Source organism: Mastomys coucha, unplaced genomic scaffold (genome assembly GCF_008632895.1).
Source record: "Mastomys coucha isolate ucsf_1 unplaced genomic scaffold, UCSF_Mcou_1 pScaffold23, whole genome shotgun sequence".
Classification (NCBI taxonomy): domain Eukaryota; kingdom Metazoa; phylum Chordata; class Mammalia; order Rodentia; family Muridae; genus Mastomys; species Mastomys coucha.
Genome location: NW_022196906.1, coordinates 94,371,603 through 94,391,747, shown reverse-complemented (window position 1 = coordinate 94,391,747; position 20,145 = coordinate 94,371,603). Strand labels below are relative to the sequence as shown.

General features: G+C 35.8%; 1 protein-coding gene across 1 annotated transcript in view; it reads right to left on the bottom strand.

The window, feature by feature from the left end:
* The window catches only part of Stag1 (stromal antigen 1), a 268,526-nt gene that overhangs the window by 214,632 nt on the left and 33,749 nt on the right, over positions 1-20,145 (bottom strand). The window contains exon 3 of the mRNA XM_031346345.1: positions 17,124-17,288. Within this exon, the coding sequence (XP_031202205.1) occupies positions 17,124-17,288 (165 nt within the window). The remainder of the gene's footprint in view (positions 1-17,123; positions 17,289-20,145) is intronic.

Genomic DNA, 20,145 nt, shown 5'->3' with positions numbered 1-20,145 from the left:
TAAGTTGGGTGATCCCCTGATCTCTGTAATTATCACCCTGAACAAAACTCAAGTCCAAGGGATCAAAGACCTTAACATAAAACAAGACACAATAAATCTAATAGAAGAGAAAGTAGGAAATAGCCTTCAACTCATCAGTACAGGGGACAACTTCCTGAACAAAACACCAATGGTTCAGGCACTAATATCAGCAATTAATTAATGGATCCTCATCAAACTGAAAAGCTTTTGTAAGCCAAAAAACACTGTAATTAGGACAAAATGACAGCCTACAGATTAGAAAAAGATCTTTACCAATGCTACATATGACAGGAAATATATAGAGAGCCTCAAGAAGTTAGATAACAACAAATTAAAGGACCCAATCACAAAAGGGGTACAGATCTAAACAAGAGAATTCTCAGAGGAATCTCAAATGGCTGAGAAGAAGCACTTAAATGTTCAAAATCCTTAGTCATCAGAGAAATGCAAATAAAAACAACTATTAGAGTCTACCTTACACCCATTAGAATGTCTAAGATCAAAAACTCAAGCCGGGTGGTGGTGGTGCACGCCTTTAATCCCAGCACTTGGGAGGCAGAGGCAGGCGGATTTCTGAGTTCGAGGCCAGCCTGGTCTACAGAGTGAGTTCCAGGACAGCCAGGACTACACAGAGAAACCCTGCCTCGAAAAAACAACAAAAAACAAACAAACAAAAAGACCTCAAGTGGCAGACAGCACATGTTGGGGAGGATCTGGAACTAGAGGAATTGTCTTCCATTGCTGGTGGGAATGCAACTTGAACACCAATATGGAAATTTGGCGGCTTCTTAGAAAATTGGCAACAGTTCTACCTCAATACCTAACAATTCCACTCCTGAGTATATACCCAAAAGATGCTTCAACATCCCACAAGGATACTTGCCGAACTATGTTCATAGAAGCTTTATTCATAATAGTCATACACTGGGGAAAAAACGAGATGTCCATCAACTAAAGAATGGATAAAGAAAGTGTGGTTCATTTACACAATGGAATACTACTCAGCTATTAAAAACAGGGACATAATGAATTTTGCAGTCAAATGGATGGAGCTTGAGAATAGAGAATATCATACTGAGTGAAGACATGGATGGTACATACTCACTTATAAGTGGATATTAGCTGTAAAGGATAACTATGCTATACTCAACAGAACCAAAGAAGTCAAGTAACAAGGAGGGCCCAAGGGAGACTGGTTATACCTCTCTCAGAAGGGAAAATAAAATACATATTGGAGGTGAATGGAGGGACAGAACTGAGGGGAAGAACCAGAGGGTCTTTGGGGGCAACTCTAGCCAAGACTTGTAGCAGTGGGGGATATGAATCCTGAAGTGGCCATTTCCAATAGCCAGACAGGACTCCCAGGGGAGGGATAAGGAAAGCAACACATCCACAAAACCATTGATACAAAATGTATACTACTTATGAGATGTGCAGGGACAAACACAGAGCAGAGATAGAGGAAATGACCAGCCTCAACTGCCGCAAATTGAGACTCAACCTATGGGTAAGAGCCAATCCCAGACACCATTAATGATACTGGGGCCTCTTATAACTGTCCTCTGAGAGAATCTACCCAGCAGCCAATGAAAAAAGATGCAGAGACCCACAGCCAAAATTTAAATGGAGCTCAGGAGTCTTATGGAAATGTTGAGGAAAGGATTGTGGGAACAGAAGTGGGCAGGGACTCCACAAGAAGACCAACAAAGTCAACTAACCTGGATCCTGGGAGGTTCCCAGAGACTGAACCACCACCCAAAGGGCAAGCATGGGCTGGACCTAGGCCCCCTGCATATGTAGCAGATGAGCAGCTTGGTCAGGAATGGGGCCTGCCACTCAGTCTGTTGCCTGCCTATCTGTGGATTCCATTCCCCTAAAAGGACTGCTTTGTCTGGACTCACTGGGAGAGAATGTATAGTCCTTCAGAGACTGAGGGGACAGGGTTGGGGGGAGGGGAAGACCTAGAAAAGTGCTCCTCATTCTCAAAGGAGGAGACAGTGGAATGGGAAAAGGATCTGTGTAAAGGAGAACTGGGAGGAGAGAGGAGGCTAATATTAGGATATAACGCGAATAAACAAATTAGTAATACAAGAAAACATGCCTGCGTTTTATGACAATCATGATGGTGACTATCTGTAATTCAACCACTGGTGAGGCTGAGGCAAAAGAACTAAAATTTCAAAAACAACCTGAGCTAGAAAAGAAGTTCAAGGCCAGCTTGACTCCTGTTTCAAAATTTTTCATGTTCTATAAGAGTCTGCAAATTTCAGTTCAATCTTTCTATTACTTCACTTTGAGCCCAATAGCTGATATGATTATTGATATTTTGTGATTAACAAGGACATTGACAAGAATTTACAAAATGAACCAACTACAAAGTACACACAAGAAAGGCATTTGAATTAGTAATAGGCTGTAATAAAAGCATAAAAACAAAGGATATGTTGTGAAAATTGACCAGAAGAAATTTGATATGTCTATATTAATATCTGGCAGGACAGAAATGAAGACATTACCAAACAGATTACAAAAGAGTATATTCATTAGAAAACTGTAACAATCCTAAACTTGTACATACAAAATAACAAGAGCCTCAAAATAGATAAAAATGAGAGTTGATTTAGAAAGAAATAAGGAAAATCACAATGGGTTGTGGTTTCTTTAACACGTGTCTTTTTCCAATTTGATAAAAGCAAAAACCTAAAAAGTATTAAAAATAAAGACAAAAATAACATTACCAATAAATATGACCTTGTTGATATACATGAATCATAAAACTGAATATTACAGAATATAAACAGAATACAAAAGAACATCATAAACTTTATATCTTTATGTCTAAGATAGAAAAAACTACTCACTATAATTTTGATTACACCATTCTAAATTTTTATACATAAAATTATAGACACATAATTCTTCTATAACCTAAACTGAAGGGCCACTTAAAAAGAAAATCTTTCTAAATTTTCATAGGAAAAGTTTTCTAAGTCACATTTGGAAATGGCACATAGTATTTCAGCTAAAAAGACTTAGGAAACATGTGTTAAGTAGTTATATCTGGATTCAACAAGAAGCCAAGAAATGTCTTTCTGCCAAGAGGAACCCTGAATTTTCTTGTATGAAGTAAAATAAAAAATGAAATTTTAGTACATAGATATTTGTTTCTGTCAAAAATCAACCCTTCTGTCTACAGATATTACATATACTTTTCCTGTCAATGAAAACAGTTAAGTACTGTGGTTATCAGAGTTTACCCGATTTAAATAAATATAAGGAAATATTTTACTAAATATATTAGTTCATATAATAAGCTGTAGCTAGGATTACTAGCACTAATAATAAAAAAAAGTTACTTTTTCCTAAGTAAGTACAATTATGTAAATCTATTCTTAAAGCAAATGTATATGCTGACACATATACAGGAAGAAATAAAAAGTTCAAAGAATAACACTCAGGATTTTATGCTCTAATCATGCTAAGTACTTTTACTCTAAGACTTTAAAACAAAAAACAACAGGGTCATAAAAGGGCACCTGAAATACTTATTATAGTCGAGAAAATAACATTTTTCTTTTTCCTTTTTTTTAAAAAAGATTTATTTATTTATTATATGTAAGTACACTGTAGCTGTCTTTAGACACTCAGAAGAGGGCGTCTGATCTCATTACAGATGGTTGTGAGCCACCATGCGGTTGCTGGGATTTGAACTCAGGACCTTCAGAAGAGCAGTCAGTGCTCTTAACCGCTAAGGGATGTCGCCAGCCCCAACATTTTTCTATAATCAACTTACTAGAAGACATAACAAAAATCAGTATTTTGTGTTTTTCCTAAGGAATCTAAAGTGATGAAAAAAAAATGTAAAATGTAAGAGAAAAAACAAAGCCAAAGCTATAAAGAGAATATATGTGGAGAACAGTCTGACTAGCAGTTAAATATTAAATCTTCCCTATTAGTATAAAGATCAACCCAATCCACCCATCTATGCAGTATACACTGAGACCTTATTTGTGAAACTCTATCAATATATATTTCTCTGTAAACTATTTGATAGGGTTAAGAAGATAAAGGTTGGACAAAGTTAATATTCTATAGAGATGCTAACGGGTAGATTCACTTGGTTTGAAATAAGATAAGCACATGACCAAAACACTACACCTATAGATTGCAAACTCAAGATGCTAATCTAAGCCAGAGTGTCATCTCATTCCTCTAATCCTAGTATCTGGGAAACTAAGGCAGTAGAAATGCTGTGGATCTTATGAAATCCTAGAATACACAATGAGCTCCCAAAAGGAAAGGGTAGAAGGGACAATGGACCCTAATCTGGAATGTGGGAGAGGGTACTCCCATCCTAAGAAGCCAGTAAATAACACATAAGTAATACATTTCGCAATAGTTCTCAGTAGTATCATACATCTGTAAACTCTCATACTGCAATACAGTAATATTATCTGTATATTATGTAATACTTGACAATGTAATTATCGACAGAACTTTCTGTAATTATTTTATTTTTATGTTTAAGATAAAACATTCTTGATACTCAAAGCCTAAAGTTGTGTTTATTATTAGTCTTGACTGGGTTTTATTGTTTGTCTTTTAAGTGACACTCTTCGGGAGCTTGTTTTTGCTTTTGTACTGTCCATTAGTGATGCATTCACAAAAAGAAATTTCCTAGTGGTTTTGCCAAATACCAAGAGTTTACTTGGTTGTTCCTGTACATCAGCCTAAGGCTGTACTCTTCACGGAGCACTCACAATACAGGCCACATATAATGTAAGTCTCATGCAGAGTTTGGCTTTAGCCAAGACAATACAGTGAATCCTTGCTATCCAGTGGACCACAATGCTACCTTTTCCAGTAAAATCAGAATTCTGGCCTGGGGAAGAAAAACTGCCCTCTTATGATTGGTTTCCTAGGAGAATGTTCCTTCAAACCTTGGGTATACTTCAGGGTCATTTTCCAATCATAACTTAGTGATAATTTTAATAATTTTTACCAACTCAAAGACTAGTCTCTGGATCTTTATTAAATTGAGATTTGGTTGTCCAATGAGCACCATGCCTAAAGGCTAAGAAATAGAATCAGTTTAGATATACATATACAAATAATGAAAATGTAGTATACTGTAAAGGCTAATGTCTTCCTTTAGAAGAACAGTCTTGACCACCATCTCTTTATCTTCTATTCTCTTTAGAACTCTAAGTAATAAATAAATATATACACACTGAACTTTTACTCGGTTGTAAAGACAAATGACTGTAGTAGATGGTAGTAAAGGCAGAGAATCACGGCTCAGAATGCATAACATTAAATGCCTTGCTCTAAAGAGGGTACTTATACCACCTTTCTAAGGCTCAAGAAGCATCATGGGGAAATGAGCAGTAAGAGTCTAAAGACAGGAAGAAAGACTAAATAATATCTTAAACAATTCTATCTTCTGTGCAACTTAACAGAATCTAGCATTGTTAGTGATATGCCTGTAAAAGACTAAGTCTGTTAGCAGTCAATCATGGAACAAAAAGGGGCTCATAGGGCAACCCTTCCAGATGAACTATAATAATGACTATTAAGTGATTCTAGAGGAAGGCCTGTTGTGGCCTTCTGCTGCACACCAACTGGTAAGCCCATCAGCCCCCAAGAGACAGTTCCAAACATATATGAAGGTAGGAAATAGGGCTTATAGGGAGGAGGGAGACAAAAATGTGGGAGCTGGGGGATGAGAGCAATCCAGATTGTTTCTATGAACTTAGTTGTTAAAAAACAAATGTAGGCCAGGCAGTGGTAGCGCACGCCTTTAATCCCAGCACTTGGGAGGCAGAGGCAGGCGGGATTTCTGAGTTCGAGGCCAGCCTGGTCTACACAGTGAGTTCCAGGACAGCCAGGGCTACACAGAGAAACCCTGTCTCGAAAAACCAAAAAAAAAAAAGAAAAGGTTACTATCATTCTTTGGGCTTCAAATAACTGTTCCTCCTATGAACTTATGGCATTTTTAACCTTATACAATTTTGTATATTAGATCTTCATAGTAGTTCTTTACTAAAGCAATAGTTTGATTAGGATTCTAGCCAATTCCGACTCAATAGGAACTGATAGTGCCCCTATCAGCTTTTGATCAGACAGCCAAAGATTTTTCTTCCACATAGGCAGAGTAAACATCCAATGTCTGCTGGAATATGAAAAATGTGTGTTTACTTTTTTTTAATCCCTTCAAATTGAAGGACAGAAACTAGAGTGGCTAGCAAGAGGTAGTAACAGGCAAACTACAAAATGCCTAAAAAATGAAAAAATTTCAGTTAAGTAGTGCAATAGGACATTGTGTGTGACAAACACACATCATACACATCTACCCACGCCTTCCCCCCCAGACCACCCACACCCCTACACACACACACACACACCTAGCCAAACCCAACTAGTTTCAGGGTTTTTATGGCTTCAATGAAATAATATGACAAAAAAGCAAGTTGGTTAGGAAAGGGTTTATTTGGCTTACACTTCCACATTGTAGTCTATCACTGAAGGAAGTCAGGACAGGAACTCAAAACAGGGCAGGAAGCTGAAGGCAGGAGTTGACCCAGAGACCCAAGAGAGGTGCTGCTTATTGCCTTGTTCATCATGACATGACATGCTCAACCAGCTTTCTTATAGAACTGAGGACCACCAGCCCAGGGGCAGTACCACCAACAGTGGTCCCCTCACATTGTTGATCACTAATTAAGAAAATGCCCTACAGGCTTACCTACAGCCCAGTCTTATTTTCATAGAAGATTCTAGCTTGTGTCACGTTGACATAAACCTGGCCAGGACACAGACTGATACCAATGTGGCCAATTGTGATGACCTCTATCTTTTGTTTCATTATAAAAGCAGCTCCATATTATGAGCCTTTCACAACTACTACTTCCCAATATGTATCTGATGGCATGACACCTCTAGAAAAGAGGAGTAAAATCCAATCATGAAGAAACACCACTCCTAGAATTCATGCCCCCTTAATTTATGAATAAGCCTCTTCTCCATTAAAATTCACTGATAAAAGTGAGCTTTCGAAGGTAAATTTCACATATTACTTTACTCATTCTTTAATTAAAAAAACACCACTCCAACATCCCACAGACACTTGCTCAACTATGCTCACAGAAGCTTTATTTGTAATAGCCAGAAACTGGAAAAAACCTGGATGTTCCTTACCTCAAGGATGGATAAAGACAATGTGTTACATCTACACAATGGAACACTATTCAGCTATTAAAAGGAACAGATCATGAATTTTGTAGACAAATGGGTGGAACTTAAGAACATCAACCTGAGTAAGAAAACCCAGTCCCAAAAAAACATGCATGGTATGCAATCACTTATAAAGGGATATTAGACATAAAATACAGGTACCATGTTACACTCCACAGACCCAAAGAAGCTAAACAAAAAGAAAGGTCCAAGCAAAGAAGCTTGAATCTCAGGTAGAAGTGGGAATAAAAGAGTCGTAAGAGACAGATGGAGGGAGGGAACTGAGAAGGAGGGGGCATGGGGGGGGGGAGGTTCCGGATCAGGTGTGGGGAAGGACAGGGGAGATGGCTACAGGGCCATGAAAATAAATGGAAATCTACAAATGACATGGGTAAAGAGGTAGGGGTCATCTCCAGGACAAGACAAAGACCTAAGATCAAGAAGGCACTCAAGAATCAATGAAGCTGTGACACATTAGGAATAAGGAACCTGAAGAAGTCACCTCCGGTAGCCAGGCAGGAACTCCAGTAGAGCGATCGACACCAACTGACCCACAAAACCTTTGCCCCAAAATCTATCCTGCCTACAAGAAAAGCAGGAATGGGGGATAGAGCAGAGACTAAGGGAATGGCCAACCAATAACTGCCCCAACTTGAGACCTATCCCATAGGCAATTACCATTCTCTAACACTACTGATACTCTGTTATGCTGACAGACAGGCGCATGTTGTCCTCTGAGGCTCCACCCAGCATCTGACTGAGACAGATACAGACACCCACACCCAAACAGTGGATGGAGCTTGCACACTCCTATAAAAGAATAGGAGGAAGGATTGTGAGCCCAGAAGGGGAAAGGAACTCAACAGGAAGACCAATATAATCAACTACCCTGGACCCTTAGGGCTCTGAGTCTGAACCCCCAAGCAAAGAACATACACCGGCTGGACCTGCACATATGTGCAGCTTGGTCTTCATGTGGGCCACAAACAACTGGAACGGGAGCTATCCCAAAAGCCGCTCTCTGTACATGGGATATGTTCTACTAGCTGGGCTGCCTGGTCTTGCTTCAGTGGGAGAATAAGTACATATCCTGGCAGAAACTTGAAGTACCAAGGAGGGGATGATATGGGGTGGGGGGGAAGACTTGGTCAGAGGAGGGGGAAGCAGGAAGAATTGTAAAAGGGAGTGACCAGGAGGGGGTCAGTGAGAAGGACACAAAGTGAATAAGTAAAAAATAAATAAATAAATAAATAAAATTAAAGAAACAAATCCCATTCCTTATAAAAACTGTAGAAATAGATTTTAACAATATTTGACCAGAAAGCAGAAATACTTTTCTATTAGGCAAATTAATTACTATTGGTATATTCACTACAGATTTGGAATGAACACGTTAGTTTGTGTAGGGATGATTATAAAGTTAACAGCTACGATACCAGTGGTTCTTTGATACTGATATAGAATACAATGATTAAGAGCTAAGAATTTTTAAGAGGCAGGCAGATTTCTGAGTTCAAGGCCAGCCTGGTCTACAGAGTGAGTTCCAGGACAGCCAGGGATATACAGAGAAACCCTGTCTCAAATTTAAAAAAAAAAAAGAGTTAAGAGTTTTTATTTGATCTATCATATGAGAAATACATACGCACACTACTATTCTACTATGCTCCAAATTCCTGGAACCCTTGGAAGCTATATTGGTAAACTGAGCAGACATGCACATCTTTATAGAATTCAGGGGATATTCTTTTCTGTAAGCCAAGAATATGTGTAAAAGTCAGGGTCATTAAGAAGAATTCCCAATATTCAATGTAGATAATGGCATCTCAAGGTAACACAGACTAAGTAGCCACAATTCACCTTCAAAGACAATGTGGACAAATTATGTGTGAATTACAGCTTGGACATTGTGATTATTTAAGTATCTCAACCTGCAGAGAAGCTCAGCAGTAGGTTAATAACAAATACCCCTCAGAACAAAATACATGGTCACCCTAATAATGTACAATTTGATTTATTCAATAGCTAAAACTCTAGCCTGATAGATAAAATTTGATTTAAGGATCAGAAACAAAAGGTATGAATTCTCATAGTTTTAAGATCCAGACTAATTTACAAATACAACTTTAAATGAAGAGAAAAACAAATCCCTAAAGAAGGATTTCCTATAAACTATTTCCAAGTTCATACCATATATCTCCCTCTAAGGTTATATATTCTTAAAAGGGATTATATAGATTTTCCTATAGTGACAGACATTGTTTGAAGATTCTTATTGACTATGTTATCCAATTAGGAGCATGCAGTGGTGAGGTAATAGATGAACATTACTGTTATTCATGAGAAAACATTCATATTCTAGACCAAAGATGCTAGTCACATGTCATCTATAAATAATTTCTAAAATTACTGCAACCAGATTAAAACTTTGTACACTTTGGCATGTCTCAAGTAAACCAATACACTCTACTACCTACAAATCCTCAAAGGAGTTCTTGGCATCAATCATAACCTATTGCTTTCTTCTTGTTGAATATTAAGTTGTCATTTCTTAAATGTGTGCTGTAAAGCTCCAAGAGGAAAATTAAAAAATTCTATTAATTCTAAAGCTACAAATTAAATCTTCAATGGTACTAACAAGCCTTTTAAAAATACCCAAAGATCAACTCTCATCACTCTCTCTCCCTCCCTGCACACCCCTCCCCATGTATGTGTGTCTATTTGTCTCTGTCTCTCACTTAAAATCAGTTTCTAATTATTGAATACTATTTCTATTCTATGTTCATGTTTTACAGAATTTAACATTGACGTTAAAGAATCCTGTATTAGGTTCAAATAGTTTTACTAGGAGGAGACAATTCTCTTTGTATCCCTAGATCAAAGGATTAGGGCTAAAGCATAGCCAATAGTAAGAGATCATCTCAACATATATTCAGTTTATTTTAGCAGTTTAGAAATAAACTTTTTCACAAGGAGTTTTGCTTTATCATGTTCAAATCTAAAGTATGAAGTAAAAACCTATTCAATCTAAGTTAAATAGTCTTTTTTTAGAAAGAAATCTCATGCTGGGTGGGTGGTGGTCACGCACACCTTTAATCCCAGCACGTGGGAGGCAGAGGCAGGCAGATTTCTGAGTTCGAGATCAGCCTGGTCTACAGAGTGAGTTCCAGGACAGCCAAGGCTGCACAGAGAAACCCTGTCTCGAAAAACCAAAAGGAAGGAAGGAAGGAAGGAAGGAAGGAAGGAAGGAAGGAAGGAAGGAAGGAAGGAAGGAAGGAAGGAAGGAAGGAATCTCATTATACGTGGACATGGATTTATATCTGTGACATTTATTTGTTCATGTATTCATTTATTTTGATTTCTGAGGCAGAATCTTACTTGTTATTTCTGTAGCCCAGTATTTCCTTGAATGCAAAATTTTCATGTCTCTATCACCTTTCTGCTGCTGGGATAGATAGCATATGCTACTATATCTCATTTAGTGTGACATTTACTACTACTAAGATCCTTCCTGATAAATATAAAAGAGCACTTTAGACAGAAGCAAAAATACTTATATTCTTCCTTTAAAGTAAAACTAGAACACACCAATGGCATATATTTAAATATATACAAACAATATGAAAGTTTATATGTATATAATAAAAGTTAATTTTTCCTAAAACATACTTAATCGAATAAAAAAGCAGTATAGATATAACCAATCACTCATAGTTACATACACATATATGACTATTAGTTTCAAGCAATAATAATTACTTCTTTCCTTAGTCTACCCCAGACCATCAGCAAACAAAGTGATACAAAATGACTTAAGGAAAAAAATGGACAATATTATCAAGACTCACCAGTTATTTTAAATCAGCAAGACTACAAAATGTTTTATAATAGCAATGTGTTCAGTAAAAGTTGAAATAATAATAAAAAAAAAAAACAGGTACCTTTTGGATGTATTTTAACAATGTGGTGAGAAAAATTACTACTTACATATTGAACAAAGAGCCTTATACATGCTAAGGAAATTCTCTACCGCCAAGCTACACCCCTGGTTCTTAGAAAAATTGTTAACCTGAGGTAACAACCCTTCATAACTCCAATTCTAAGTAACTTAAACATAACCTACTTTTAAACTACAACTAGCTTCTGTAATATGTTTTAGAAAAGTTAGAAACAAAACCATTGATGTATACCTTCTCTGTGATTACTTTAAAAGTAACTATAGTATGGCAAATGCACATTTTCTTTTAAACCAAATTTTTTGAATGACTGAACTATAAAGTCCAACTGTTGAACTCTGGAGATACAAAAAAATAATAGTAGTTTACAGAAAATTGTCTGAAGTGGCCAATAACACATAATGACCAAATTAAAAAAAAAACAAAAACAAACAAACAAAAAAAACTCCACACTTTTAACCCCAGCACTTAGGAGGGAGAGGCAGGCAGAACTCTGTAAGTTTGAAACCAGCATGTTCTACCCTGTAAATTCCAGGACAGTCAGAATGATAGAGAGAGGCCACATCTCAAAAATAACCAGGAAGTTAAAATGTCCAAATAAAAGTTTCACACACAAATTCTCCAGCACTACACTAAGGAAAATTTCTCTTATTTAGTGAACAACTAAGTGAAACAGCTAGGGTCACCAAGATGTTTTACCTCTCAAAGTCACCTTGATGCTTAGTGAAATGGTGACATTTTCTTTCCTTCCTCACATTCCCTACTACAATTTGTAGCTAACCAAGACTAGGTTATGACCACAAAATGTTTTGACTGTTGTAATATTGATGGACTTTTTGAAAATTACTTTCTAAAATACTTTAATATTTTTCATTTTGTACAACTAAAGGTCAACCAATGGACTGTTATTTCAGACATTCAACAATAAATTGTTGAGAGCTAATTTTACTTTTTTAGGCTTTCCATTAGGAACAAGGAATACAATATGAACTAAAAAAATCTATAACACTTTCATTACTTCCCATAGGATCTATCAAAGAGTTGTTAATGTCTCATTCTAATCTCTTTATACCTATGAATCATCATCTAAATTGCTCCAAAAAAGAAACTGACAAAATTGTAAATATGATCAAGCAACTTGTGCTAACTATTTATATTGCTATACAAAAGAACATAGGTGTCCTATTTAATTTTTGAGGAGAGTGGACTCATGTGAGGTCGGAAGACAAATTGCAGGAATCAACTGTGTCTGTCCCCTTATCATGTGAATTCTAGAGGTCAAATTCAATTCAACAGGCTTTCTAGCTAGGAGCTTGTTAAAGTTGAGCCATCTCACTGGCCAAAAGTTGTTAATGTTAATTTTCTATACAAGAACTCTGGTATCTTGAGTTCTAACACTATTGAAAACTTTCCCTTGAAATTTTAATACAGACATGTGTATCCTCTGTGAATATGACTACTTCTGCACCTTCTTTTCAACTATTGCAGTTTTTCTCTTTTATTATTTTCATATTTTGTTTGGCTTTTCCTTATTGTTGATTTAAGACATTAGCTATGGATTCCATCCAGCAAGTAATAAGCAATAATGATAAATAATGCTTGGGCCAGGGATTCTGTCTGTATTTTACTATGAAAACAACACATTGAGAATTGTGTGGTTTTAAGGGAGATAACATTTACTGGAAACAGAAGTTCTCTGTTTTCCCCATTTATAAAGTTTTTACAATCAATATAAAATAATTTTTATAAACACTCTATATGAATTCAGATATTATATATCTTTCCTATAACATGATTATTTGGTACATTATAGTACAAGAGTGTCTAATATCAATTCATCCTTGCATTTCTGACATAAATTTGCTATATATTATTATCTTATTTCCTTCTCTGGGCTAATTTTAAGTGATTTTCTAAAGAGAAGCTATTCTTTAATATTTTAATACAGCCCAATGTTCTTACTAATTTTTTGAACAATATATTTCAACAATTTATTTTTAGTTTTAAAACTGGCTCTCTTTTCTTAATCTGTTTTTATTTTATTTATTCCCTATTTTAATTAATTAAATGACTATTTGTTCATTTGTTTCTTTATTTTGGTCTTTCTGAGTATGCAGGCAATTTTTTTATAATAACTGTATGAATAATAAGTATAACAGGAACACTGAAAGACAGCGTGAGACACATGGTATCTGAATTATTTTTTTCATTGTGGTGACAAGATTCCTAAAGGAAATACTGTAAAAGACTGTAATTTTATTTTAGCTTTCAGTCTCAGAGGATTGCATCTTTATTGGTGAGGAAGACACATAAGACGTCATGGCAGTAGGAGCCAGCAGCAGACATGTTCACTTGGTGGCTAATCAAAAAGGACAAGAGCAAGCTGGAACCAGAAGATGGAAACATTTAAAGTGCCACCTAAGAGGTACTAACTTTGGCAAGCCAGAGCATCCTAAGGGTTGCAGAACACCTAACACATTACCATGAACCACAAGAAGCAGCTCTGAAACATGAGACTCTGAAGGACATATGAAATTAGTACTATACTATAGGATCATTATGAGTCTAGTCGTCTAGTAGAGCTTCAACTTCAACTGTAGGAAAGGTCAGTAAGGACTTTACTTTTGAAACAAACCTGTATATTCTCATTTCTTAGAAAGTAATTTAAATTCTTTTAACCCACCAATGTCAAGTACTCGAATACCATTAACTTCTTCTCTATTATAACCCAAATTCTGTTCATTTGTAGTATTCTTCTACACATAATACATAAACATTTCATTTGTTTCTAAATTCATTGTTATCATCTATTCCCTCAGTCCACCATGTATGTTTGAGATAGAATATTGTTCTAACTTCATGTTTCTCCAGCCTCAGTCTTTGGTTACAGGAGTACAAGACTATGCACAGCTTTTATACTATCTCTATGACAGTTTATCATGCCATTATGTTTGAAGTGGATAGGCAATAAATAATGAAAGTACCAAGTCATTGTTAATTAAAGGTCCTTATAAATCATTTAAGCACACATCCTCTTGGATAAAGAGCAACACAAGAAAATGTTAATAAACAATTCCACATTTACATTTTAGATATGATAAAATTTCTCAAATGTACTACTTTTAAGAGATAATATTGTATGCAAACAAAATTAAAACATGCTGACTAAATCATGGCCAGAGAGTGAGTGAAAAACAAATAAATTTGAAAAACAGAAGTCAAATACAGAATAATAATGCCACCAATAGGTTGCAGGATTAAAAACAAAATGACCCGAGGCCAGCCTGGTCTACAGAGTGAGTTCCAGGAGAGCCAGGGCTACACAGAGAAACACTGTCTCGAAAAAATGAAAAAAAAAGAAAAAAAGACCAAAGCTTATACATTAATCTCAATATACCAAGTAAAGAAAAATATAAGTGCTAAATTATTTTAAAAGGTCTAAAAATAGTGAATAAAAGTTGGGAAAAAAAGCAATAAAATATACTTGCAAAATTACAAGTCAAATTAAAGTCAAATTCTTTAAAGTGAAAAGATATATTGTCCTAATAATCCATATTCAGAAAATGTGGTAGAAAAGTGATGTGAGAACAATATATAAAATATTACCTTGGTTAAAGAATTTGTTTAAAATATATAGAGAATTTTGCTCATACAAAATTCCTTTGTGACCTGGGTTCAATCCCTAGGCCCACATTAAAACATGATGTTAGGACTAGAAAGCCGGATCAGAAGTAAAGAGGGCTTGCTACTTTGTCCCCAGAAACCATGTCAGTTGGATTACTACTTCCACTTCAAGGGATCTTATGCTTTTTTTTTCTGTATTCTCACACATCTGACCTCATGTGCACAGTCCACTACCACCACATGCACATATACACAAAATTAAGAAAAATAAACCTTAAAAAAGTATACATACTACCACAACTAGCCAGTAAGGTTAAAAAAAACTTTATTAATATGAATTTAATATCCAGTTATGTGTTCTAAAATATTTATAATATATAAACTTTTACGTAACAAATGCAGAATTCTAAGAATATTGAATTTATGGAAAGGTCATACTTTCATAGAATTCTTCTCTAATTCCGTTTTGTTTTGTTTTTTGGTTTTTATGGTTGTTTGTTTGTTTTTTTTAGACAGGGTTTCTCTGTGTAGTCCTGGCTGTCCTGGAACTCACTCTGTAGACCAGGCTGGCCTCGAACTCAGAAATCCACCTGCCTCTGCCTCCCGAGTGCTGGGATTAAAGGCGTGCACCACCACCGCCCTGCTCTTCCCTAATTCTTATGTTTGTCTTTCTAGTCAAAATTGAGAAAACTATTCCTAAAAAACTCAGTATTTCAGTAGCCTGTTAATATTTTACCAGTATAACCTACATTGTTGGTGATCACACAAATTCAAAGACCAATATACACATCAATATATAAAAAAGTCAATATAAATTAAATTTGTCTAAGGGCTTTAAAATAAAAAAGAAATAAAAAGTAAAGACTAATGACAAACTGTGATGGTCCTGAATGCTAACTCTATTTCATAAACTATTGACATGCTTTTCAGACTTAAACTGAGATGTAATGTTAAAATTAGCAAATGAGAAAATAAAGATTTAGCGTACTGTTAATAACTGGTTATCAAGAAAATACAAATTAAAGTAATAATTGATTTTGTAATATAAAACACCAATACAAAGAAACTGAAACTGAGCATACTTTTATAAGTTTGTTTCTTTTTCAAGACAGTATTTTTTTAGGTAGCCTTAGCTGTACTAGTACTAGCTCTACATACCAGTCTGGCCAACAAACTTACAAGAGATCTGACTACCTCCTGAATACTGAGATTAAAGGCGTAGGCAACCAGCGCTCAGCTATATTCTTTTTTTGTTTGTTATTACTGGGTTATTTATATGTTCTTCTGAAAGAAGTGCACTATGTAGCACAGGCTACCCTCAAGCTCATGAGCCTCCTGCCTAGCCACAAGAGTGCTAAATTTCAAATTTGTATTCCATACTTAGCATATTCAAGTAAACACATCTTCAGGTTATACGTGTGTTCTATTACTTCCTCCACTTCTTGGGAAGGGTGAAAGTTGAACTTATTGGAGAGAAATACGGTATTTATGTATTAAGAAAATAGCCTCTGAAGCAAAAAAATTCCACCTATGGCATTTTGAAATGGATGTTCAAAGACTAACATGAAGTTAGTATATTTTAATAGTAAAAAATAATATAACAACATGTTAAGGGAGTGGTGAAATAACTCTAATTTATATTTTTAGTGAAGTCATCAATAAAATCAAGGACCATTTGATTTTATTGTTGAAGAAATGAAATATAAGCGACAGTAAACAGATTACTAAAATTAGAAAAATAAAATGCGAATGACAGTAAAAAGATCACCCTAAGCTAAAGAAATAATTCAATATATAAAGTGCTTATTATATAAGTATAAGGATCTGAGTCTCCAAACACCCCCTACACACACACACACACACACACACACACACACACACACAACTTCTCTCAAATATTCTAAAACCCACATTACACATATCAAATCAAAGGTCAAAATTATATCAACAATACAAATTCTCTTGGGCATCTCCTATTACTCGTTTTCTTTAGTGTAACAGGAGGAATACCTTGCTAATTAACAAAATGTCCTTTATAAGCTAAACTGAAACACCCACAAAGAATAACATTTTTGCTCAGCCAAAAGTTAGCTGCACAGAGGTTAGAGGTATGAATAAGTAGTAGAGTGCATGCTCAGAGTACTCAAGACCATGGGTAGAAAAGCTATTATCAAAAGCATCAGACACTGTTACATACAATGCACATGAGGTGTCAAAAAACAAACTAGTAGATTCCATATAGATTACTGACAGCCTTGCTTTATACAAGAAATAAAAACATTTAAAGATTACCTGCATTGCACTCTTCCCCAGCTTCACCACCTCAAATAAGGTAACAGGATCCCCGTCACCGTTCTGTTGAGGGTGCCCATTGGCTCTTCCACGACCTGCTCCTCTAATCCCAGCTTCAATTCTGCTCTTTTCTCCTGGAGATTTTCGAGGTTTCTTATTTGTTGACTGAATAAAAAGATGAAAAAAAAAGCACTAAATACAAACTTTCTTGTACGTAAACATAATCTTACATTGTTTGATCCAATGATGGTGTTTGGAAACAGTATAGGTCAAAGATCAATCCTTAAACAAAAACAATTTAAAATATTCAATGATCAAAAAATTACAATAAAAACATAAAAACTGAAGAGATATTAAAATAAAATTTTAGATCTGACTATATTTTCTATATAGCAATGTTTAATGATTTAACTATGTCTACTATTGACATTATTTAATTTATATCTTCCTCAATATACTCTCCTATACTTTAAGAGCCTAGTTCACTAAAAGACTCTTGGGGAAATTCTGTGTTTCCACTTTTGTTGATGAATTACTCTAAAAAAACAAAAAACAAAAACTAAAACAAACCTTGTTCTTTCAACAAATACTCTAGGTAGGCATTCTCGGAGCTGTTCAAGATACCAGGAATACAACAAAGTCAAAACAGCTCTATTCTGATACAGCCTAAATTATCTAATTATCAGTACCCCTGTGGCACAGGTATTTCCCTCTTTTGGTTTTTCATTTAGCACAAGCTAACCTCAAATTCACTATGTGACTAAAAAAAACAAAGACAAAACAAAACAACAACAAAAATCTCTGAACTAGGGGACACTTCCATCTCTCAAGTGCTGGTATTACAATGTAATGTATCACCATTACATTGTTTCTGCAGAGCGCTGACAGAACCCAGGGCTTTGTGCATGCTAGGCAGACATTCTCCCAACTGAGATGCATCCCCAGCCTACTAGGTTTTCAACACTGATACCAGCTACTACTGTATCCTAAAGCCAGAGAAAATGAGAAATTTTTCTATAGTTACTTTATCCAAATCCAGAAATGTTTATTCATTTATATATCAACTAGCTACACGGTTGTTTCAAATTAGCCAACATCAATTTTGTTAAATGAAAATTAAGAGATATTATCTAATTACTACCACCTACTGCCCCTAGTTATTTCTCTCTTTTGTTTTTCCCATACACAATCTTATGTAATCTAGGCTAACAAACACATTATGTAGTAGAGAGCTCCCTAAAACTTTAAAAGTCAGACAATTTTGTAGCTTTTCTCACAGATATATTATCCCTTTCTATACAATATTCATTGCCAGTAGGTGTTAATTGGGTCTTGGCTTGGAATTTTTCTTTTGAATAATTATACTTTTTTGAGTAATTTATTTTCATTAGAGCCCTGTTACAATTACCAATTTTCTGCCTCGTGTCTCCAAATCTATACTTACCTGTCTTACTTTATGATGCTGAAGCAGACCCCTGTAAACATACTCTATTGCTATCTGCTGTAGTACTGGCCTTTATAAACAGAGGGCACTGTAGGAACATTACACAGCATAGCCAGGGAGGGGCTCCAGAGGGACATTTACAAGATCTGAGTTTTGTCAACTTAACACAGTTTTAAGAGTCATCCTAGCACTATCACAGTCACCAGCTTCCATTCTTTTTTCTTTAATGTTTTTTTACTTATTCATTTTACATCCTACTTAATGCCCCTCCCGGTCACCCCCTCCCACAATACTTCCCCCATCCCATTCTCATCTGAGCAGGTGGGCACCACACCACACCCCAACCCTGGATACTTCAAGTCTCTGCAAGTCTAGGCACTTCATCTCCTACTGAGTAAGGAGATAGCTCACCTAGTTGAACACATCTCACAGGCAATAGTTTTTAGGATAGCCCCCGTTCCTGTTTTCAAGGCCCAGATGAAGGTCAATCTGCACATCTGCTACTTACGAGTGGGGAGGCTTAAGTCCAGCAGCTTACTCAGACAGATAAAGACAACCACAGTCTAACAATGGACGGAATCTGGAGACTCTTATAAAAGAATAGGAGGAAGGATTTCAGGCTCTGAAAGGGATAAGAATTCCACAGGAAGACCAACAGAATCAACCTAGACCCTTGGGGCTCTGAAAGTCTGAACCACTAACCAAAGAACATACACAGGCTGCAGCTTCCATTCTTAAGAAGCAGTAAGTAATTTCTTGTTATCTTCCAGAGACACTTAAGACATAGAAACATGATTTCAGTCAATTTTGTTACTTATGTAGACATCTGGACCATTCTATTTCTACTATTAATATATAGAAAAATGTAGAAATATTTTTATAGAAATATCTAAAAAACATCTTGATCTTTTTTCTTTAAAGTTGTTCCCTGCCAGTGCATAAACTTTAGTCATTAACGTGTTGATGGACAGTTCTTTTACCTTTTCTTTCTTTTTGTGGCAGGTGAGGGTAGGGGGGTGGCCAAGAAGACTATACCCCTCTCCTATCTCTAAGGATGTAGTAGCAGTTAATTACAGACTGCTGGGTGAGGAGATTCACATTTCCACACCCTCATATCCTACACTCTTTCTCTCTGAAGAGAGTTCCTGAGAAAGTGGGAGACTTTTTACTAGTTTACTTGCTCTTAATTTGCTTATACCTAAGATCCTCAAATAACACTAAATAAATACACTGGTATTCCAAGCTAAATGAGTGGAATTTTTATCTTTCACAATCTATCTATAGTAAAAAGATGCTTCATTGTATTCCGCATAAAAAGATTCACATACCAAAGGTTAAGAAATACATGTTAATTATAAAGCAATATAAACAAATATTCATAAACTGAATAAGTTCAATTAAAATCAAGGAGATTCTAACTGATATCCTTGCATATCTTTTTTTAAACATTCCAAAATAACAATTCAACACAGACATGTTGCAGGAAAAAAAAGGAAAAAAGAAAAGAGAGGAGGGGGAGGGGAGGGATGAGGAAGGGAGGGGAGGGGAGGAGAAGGGGAAGAGGGACAGGGAGGGGAG